Source organism: Humulus lupulus, chromosome 1 (assembly GCF_963169125.1).
Source record: "Humulus lupulus chromosome 1, drHumLupu1.1, whole genome shotgun sequence".
Taxonomy (NCBI): Eukaryota; Viridiplantae; Streptophyta; class Magnoliopsida; order Rosales; family Cannabaceae; genus Humulus; species Humulus lupulus.
The window spans coordinates 88,042,371-88,050,226 of record NC_084793.1 but is presented as its reverse complement, the minus strand read 5'-3'; the positions used below and the strand labels follow the sequence as shown (position 1 = coordinate 88,050,226).

General features: G+C 30.4%; 1 protein-coding gene across 6 annotated transcripts; it reads right to left on the bottom strand.

Annotated features, from left to right (window-relative positions):
• Positions 1–297: 297 nt before the first annotated feature.
• LOC133795627 (uncharacterized) lies at positions 298–6,641 on the bottom strand. Of its 6 annotated transcripts, XR_009875382.1 has the most exons (10): positions 6,068–6,641; positions 5,922–5,979; positions 5,782–5,847; positions 5,344–5,598; positions 5,013–5,061; positions 1,652–1,737; positions 1,095–1,198; positions 873–1,006; positions 606–788; positions 298–519 (listed from the first exon to the last, which is right to left on the bottom strand). XR_009875382.1 is itself a non-coding variant. In XM_062233083.1 (5 exons), exons 1-4 carry the CDS (start codon positions 1,706–1,708, stop codon positions 691–693), a joined length of 321 nt encoding a protein of 106 aa, XP_062089067.1. In that variant the 5' UTR covers positions 1,709–3,901; the 3' UTR covers positions 298–519; positions 606–690. The 6 variants fall into 6 exon arrangements, 1 of the variants encoding a protein (XP_062089067.1); XR_009875384.1 differs by lacking the exon at positions 5,013–5,061 and having other exon boundaries at positions 873–1,020; XR_009875380.1 differs by lacking the exon at positions 5,013–5,061 and having other exon boundaries at positions 6,068–6,638.
• Between the last annotated feature and the right edge of the window lie 1,215 nt (positions 6,642–7,856).

Here is a 7,856-nt window from a genome sequence, read left to right as displayed (position 1 = left end):
AACTGTCAATATCGGTCCTGTCCGATGTAACAAATACATCCGATATTATCTACTTTGCTAATGTTCTGGAAAGAACATAACACTGTAATGTGTAAGTAGATCATATCGTAGATTGGCAAGTCAGTGTAAATCCGGTGCACTGACTAATCTTAGGACTAACTTATTTTTGAACATAAAATCATATTTATTTTCCACTGTGATTACGTCACTATAAATAAGATTAGCTATATGCTCGGGATTTAATAGAAGTTTATATTAAACAAATAATCATGAAAATAAAACATGTGAGCAAAGTGATTGACCAAGTCAAAAAATGATTTCTATTCTTTTATTGATAATAAAATGAGATTACAAAGAATTTGGGTTTTAATTAGGGCATAAAACCCCAACAATACTAAACATATAATGGACTTTAATCATGTTCCATAAGTTGTTGTCAAACTCGCCACAGTAGTTAGGCGTTGAGAATAGCATCACAAGTTTTCGGTTAGCAAAGAACTCATATCCATCTTCCTCAACCTGCAAAATCAGCATATATTTAGGCTCTAAAGGGCTATCATAACATAACATCATCACTAGTTTTTGAGCTTAAAAAGATCCCAAACCTGATGAGCTCTGCAGATCAGACCTTGAATGTCTTTGCTAGGATCAGACCATAGAAGATCACACAACAAGCCATGTTCTAGTACATCAGTAGGCCTTTGTAGCATTCTTATCTGGTTCAAGTTGTTCAAATCAGGAGAAAGCCCTCCATGCAAAATTGAGGTAGTGAATCCATGCTCAAATGCCTCATGACACGGAAAATATCAAGAGAGTCATATTTTACTACAGGGAAAAAGAAAAGGAAGAGCGTCAAAGATTTGAGTAAGTACCAACTGTAGGCCTTGGCATAGTCCTTATCTTCAATATCTCAGGACGAGGAATAATGGATCCTGATGCACGGCCTCTGGATACTCTTACTTTGGCTCCATCTTCAAGATACTTAATCCCAACTTTACAAGGCTTCCTGCAAAGAAACCACTAATCTCCACTTATAAACATGGAAGAGCAAAAACTGAAGGATTCTTCAAACAAAATTGAAGGCAGTCACATACCCTATGACTGGATCAATAACTTGAACATTTGAAACATGAAGAGGGGCTTCAACTGTAAAGATCCCACCTTCATGACCTTGGCCTTGCTTGATATGCTTCTTAACCTACAGCCAAGAAAAGTTCATTACATCATCAAACACTAGAATCTTATCCACAAACTTCACTCAGACAATATCACCACACAGATCAAATAACCACAAACAAGCATTACGTATTAAAAATTAACATTTCATATTATGCAGCATCATCTTCAACCAAGGAATGTATATTGCATTATTTCATAAATTCCTACAACACATTATAAAGAATTTCATAGTAAAGTCAAATATAAACTGAATGGTAGCTCACTTTAAAGTTCCAAGTACTTTGTCCGACCAAGTTTCAACAAAGTACACATAAACCAGAACAGAGCACCCAAAAGTAAATTCAAGAATATCACATAACAGAACAAATTTCGAATTAACTTGATCATGAGATAAACATATGAACATGAAAAATTAAAGAATACCAAGAAGAGAATTTCATGTGTAAACAAGTAAAAGTAGTAGTTAACGTACCACAAATTTTAACAGGTGCTTATTGTCTCCTTTCCATTTTCTTGGAGGTGTCAACATTGAACTTAAGAAATTGGGATGGGCTTAACCTATTAGAAACATAGGCAGAGGATAATTACATAAACCACAGGCAATTAAAAAGTAAAAATTAATCATAAGGCACTTTCATATGTATATCACGTTTTGGTAAATGTTTAAAATATTTGAGAAAGCCTCCTGAGAAAAGTGTATCACAAAGAAAATACAGAATTGCAATTGGGCTGTAACTCATGTCTCAACAAATTGCATAATACCAATTGGGCAAGTTGATATTCATACTTGTTGCCTTTGTTAGTTGCAGAAGCATTTCCAGAAACAAGGCATTAATGGAACAAAACTATGTAACATGGAGTAATAAAAGTATATTTAAAAAAAATTAAATTAAATATTTTGAACATGAATAACATCATGTCAAAGTGTAGTGGGAAAGTCTGTCAAAAACAATTAGTAGGAGAGCGAGTGAGATAAGTATTAATTGTAAAGGACTTACATACACTTACATACTCAAAAAACTAAGAGGAATCTAGTTTCTAAAAATTATTAATGTAGTGATAATTTTAACAATATTATACACCTTAAATGTTATAAAATGATAAGAAAAGATAATAGGGTGAAAAACTAGCATTCAATTTCATATTCTAAAAGAAAATGGATGAAGATGTGTATTATATAGCCAACTTCCCAAAGAAAGAACATCACGGGTATGCGAAATAGAATCAGTCCCATAATCACCAAATATATATAGTAACATCAGACGCTTAAAAGGCCATTTCAACAAAGAAAATGTTCAAAACAGTTTGAAATCTCTTAGTAAAAGACAAAAAAAATCAGCAATAACCACTCAACAACATTTCAATATATATAATGTCAAATATAATTATCCTTTACATTTTTAAAAAAAAAATTATACTGTATCTTAAATTAATTCAAAGTTATAAGAAAAACTAAAGTATAAATTAATTCAAAAATATATAATTATTATAAGAATATTCATTCAATAAATATATATAATCAAATTTTACATGGCATCAGAAAATGCTAATGAATATGCACAAATCCTTAAGTGTTTTAATATTAAACTAGCAAATCTCATGCATGACATTGTCAATGTGTTTAGGAAAGCAATATGCACATGCACACATAAGGGAATTATAGCCGAAACATAGCTGCTCATTATAAATCTGAGCTAATTGTTGAACAACTACTTTAGATGTTAGCAAAACCCAATAAATTATATAATGCTATACAGGTAATCAAATACTGACCTAAGGGAAGTTTAGATATTCACAATGACAGCCATCACTCAATAAGACTATAAATAAAAGAATGGATAGCTACTCTGTTAAATTTAAAACTCTCTCCATAGTTATGATCTCTGTCCGTCACATGTAACTTTTAATTCTAAGATTCAATGATAGACTTCTTAAATCAAATCAAGAAATGGATAAAAAAAATCAAATTTTCTACATTTTGATCGAAAATGCCAATCTCAGAAATACACACAAAAAAATGTACAAATCCAACGATGAATCAAATTGGTGATATAAATCACTAGAACTATGAGATATAAATTAAAGTTTCTATAGAGAATAAAAGCATTGGATAACATATAGACTGAAGTAGTACAAGAAGAGTAGGAGTGTTAAACTCACTCTCTTGCTCCAATAGCTAAAAGAAAAGCAACAGAATAGCAACTTACAATCCGTATTAAATCAGTACTAAAATAAATGAATAATTTACAAAAGGATATCAAACACATTCATAATAAATTTACTTGAAAGGAAGCTTAAGAACAATTCTTTCATCAAGTTCACTTTGAACAAACCCAGTGGAATTGTTGATGAGCTTTCAGCCAAGTCATGGTCATTAACAAGTCAAATATCACCCAATAAAACCATAACAAATTTTGGAAAATACTCAGTTTTTTTATTCAACAAATCATAGATAAATATTATCCTAATCTTTTTAGCAAATACCTTAGCTACATTCAATCAGGCATCATTAAAAAAAGCCAAAGTTCTCATCAAGTAAAGGATTATTTTAAAAACAATGGCAGTAAGACTCACCTCAACCATCGTGTAAAGGATGTGACCTCAATGCCAAATGATATAGACTAGGCATCGGAATAACTTAAACGCAATATACAAACTTACAAATATATAAATAAATTTATTATATGATATTCAATTAAAATTTGAAAATATATAAGAGAATGGGCTGTCTCAAAACTGATTCCTATGTATGGGTCAATAATACAAATATCTTTGACATAATTTAAAAAACTAACCTATTATATATATGCATATTCAGTTTTTTAATAATTAAAAAATATCTTACTTAACTATAACCACATATTTAGGAAACAACAACCAGTAATTATAAAATGTCAATTTAGATTAAATTTTTCATAACCGTGTAAAGTGGGAAATATAATAAAAATTAATTATAAAAAAACAATTTAATATTTTCAAATTTTTATTTCATAAAATATACATATCTCTATATAAGTATAATCAGGCACAAATATAGGAAATAAAAGTATTAATTAAAAAACTTACAAAAAACTAGTTTGAAATTTAAATTTCAGTTTTTCAAGGAGGATAGTACTATCTAAGAAAATTAATATATATAGTAAGTATCTCTTTTTTTTTCACTAGTTCATCTATATTTTCTTGAGGTATGTATGCCATATACTGATTAAATATCATGGCTATATTGGTTAGATTGTTTAATTAATTTTTTTTTCTGTAGGTGCTTCAACTAGGTGTAAGGAGAAGGTACTGACAAACAGGTTTTTATTCTCTCTACCATATTTCACTAAAACAATATGCATTGAAATTAACTTGGAAATAAAAACATTGATCATAGACATATACATCTCTTTTTTCTTATGAATGTTGTTATACTTTCTTGAAGATTCATTAGGTGTTTTCTGACATTTAGATCACACAAATCAAACACTCTTTGATGGAAATCTATAATCAAAGAAAAAAAAATACAAAGAACAAGTAACTAGTTCTTAAATATGTCCGTGCAGAGCTTATATGTTTATAAATATGTATATAATAAAATGTCAATTATTACTGCAATATAGAGACACTTCTATGGCTTTCCACTTCTATGATTAGAACAGATCAGAAAAAAAAATTTAGAACCAAATCAAAGCCTACCCAAGAACAGAACAAGAAAAAAAAAAAAACCAAATTCATACCCAAGTATTGACTTAGTTCTCTATGATTAGAACAAATCAGAAAAAAAAAAAATTAAAACCAAATTCAAGCCTACCCAAGAACAGATACAAGAAAAAAAAAAACCAAATTCATACCCAAGTATTGACTAGCACTAGCGCTAGATGATTCATTGACTGCCATCACCTGTGGTTAAAATGCAGACAAAATATCATTTGAATTCAAAACTCTCAAGACTTGCTCTTAGCAAGCTTTTTAAGCATGGATTTTTCTGGTGATCCTACGGAAGGAGGGTAGGAAAAGAATTTAGAAACTTTATCAGGTCCTTGATTTTAAGAGATAAAGTTATGCATTTGTCGATGATGAATCATGTTCATTAATTTCAGTGTATACTTCAGAAATAGATGATATATACCAGCAAGCAAGCAAAATATACCATTTACCAAGTCAAATGTCTAAAGATTTTACCGTGGGAATTGTTACAATAACAAATTCTGTTGAATCAGTGTCCCAAAAAAGCTCCCGCACTTTGATCATCCTCTCCCTTAATCGCTCCAGTTTGTCAGTCTACATCATAGATAACCTCAGATAGTCGATAAACTCATGTAAAAGAAAACATAATGGCGGCTAGAACGACAACCGGCTTTCCGCATCCTGCTTGGGCTGTTCTTGGTCGAAAACAGATTTGATGGCCGAGGTGGATGAAGCAATCTTTTGTTTAAGCTGTAATAGACCATATGAAAATAAAGGATTAAAGTTAGTGAAATTTCAAGATGTCTTTTGCATTGGTAAAACAAAAGAACCTTTCTAAAAGGTCCAGAGCAAAAGACAATGAGAAAAGGGGGAAATATATAATATTATGAAGAAAAATAAACAAGAGAGGCAGAGAGAAGTGGACATTCAAACCTTCAATAGCTTGCCTATTGATCGATCTAAGAAATCTGGCAAGGACAGAAGTCGCAACGTGTGACCCTATTTAAAACAAGCCATCAAATTAAGAAGCTGAAAGTTCAAGCAACAAAGACAGTTCGTGATAAAATACTCACAGTAGGCGCAGTATCTAAGCTAGCTATGTAGAGACACTTCTATGGCTTTCTTAGTTCTCTATGATTAGAACAGATGAGAAAAAAAATTAAAACCAAATTCAAGCCTACCCAAGAACAGAACAAGAAAAAAAAAAACCAAGCTTTACCTGTGTACTGGTTCGTGAGGACATTGCTGGACCCAATCTTCCCATCTTGCGAACCTCCACCACCACCTTTCTTGGAATCACTACCTTTCGGCTAGATGATTCTGAGTTCCTTCGGTTAGAAGTTGTTATGTGAACTTCGAATGAGAGAGACAGAGAGAGCTAGAGTGAGAGGGAGACAGGAATATGAGAGAGAGGGGAAGAATAATGGGGTCTGGGGTTTGATTTCAACTGAGAGATAGAGAGATTAGAGTGAGAGAGAGAGCTAGGGATTTGAGAGTGTATAGGGGAATATGAAGAAGAAAATGAAATGGGGCTTTTCTTTTCAGCTTTATTGGGTATGGAAGCTGTGCGAAAGGGTGAGAGAGAGAGGGATTACGGAGAAGAAAGAAACTTAGAATCAGAGACAAAGAGAGCTAGAGTGAGAGGGAGACAGGAATACGAGAGAGATAGGGGAAGAATAATGGGGTCTGGGGTTTGATTTCAATTGAGAGACAGAGAGATTAGAGTGAGATGGAGCTAGAGATTTGTGAGTGAGATGGAGCTAGGGATATGAAGAAGAAAACGAAATGGGCTTTTCGGATGAGGTGTATTGGCTGAAGCCCTTTATTTTAATTTAGAAATATAATTAAAAAGAAAAATAAAATACTTAGAAAAAGGAAAATGACCACTTACTAATTTAATATTAATTTAATAAAATTATTTATTTGCCTAGATATCATAACATACTTTATATTCCATTGATAGAAATACCCTATTTGAATTCATAAAATTTCAAAGTTAATTATGTGGTGGTACATTTTTTCGATTGTGGAATGAGCTTCTTTATTATTAATTTTTCTAAAAAAGTATTTTATATTGTGTACAAACTTTATCAACTTTACTATTGTGAGACATTCTATTAATTTTTCCTTTCTTTTTGATAATTTTTTTTAATTAAAGTTGGAATTTAAGAAATCTTCTAGTGTTTGTAAAAAAAATTTGTAGTGAAATTACCCAATATTTTTTTATTAGTTTAAGTATTCAAGATTTTTTTTGTTGAAACTACTCACGCATCCAAAAACTGAGATAGTAGTCACTCATTCTGGAATTGAGATAGATTTAATACTTGTTGACTGATTTTTTTGTTAATTACAAATAAACCAATAAAGCATAAAAAAATCAAACACGTACGGGATTTATATTATTAATTAGTCCTAGTGTACGAGTTAATTGTATTGAGAAATAAGAACTTGCAAAACTTAAGTTCTTTAGAGATTTATTAGGTCGCATTTTTTCATGCACTAAACAAGTGATACTCTAACCTTATTTATAGGCAGTTGAGAGGATTAAGCTCATTAGTGTCTGATTAGAATAAAATTCCGTTAATGGGTTTAAGCTTATTATTTTGGTTTTAGTACCATTGAACCTTATAATTCTATATATTTAATTATTTTAAATTTGAATTTATAGTAGGATTTTCTAAAGTTTTTTGGTTTTTTTATTTTTATTTTACTTTAGTAATTAAATTTGTTTCATGAATAATAATTTTAGTATTTATTCCTTAAAAAAGAAAATTTTAAAATTTTTGTTAAATGATTTTTAATTTTTTTTATTAGATTTTAAATAATTTTTTTATATTTGAATGAATTTTTTAAATAAAAAAATAATGGCATGTACCAATTAAAGACTTACACATATGTGTCTATTTGGCACTTAAATTAAACACATTTATAAAAAAAGAAAAATGCATGTAATAGAGTAGGATAAGAAACACTTATACTAATATCCTACCATATACGTGCATCGAATA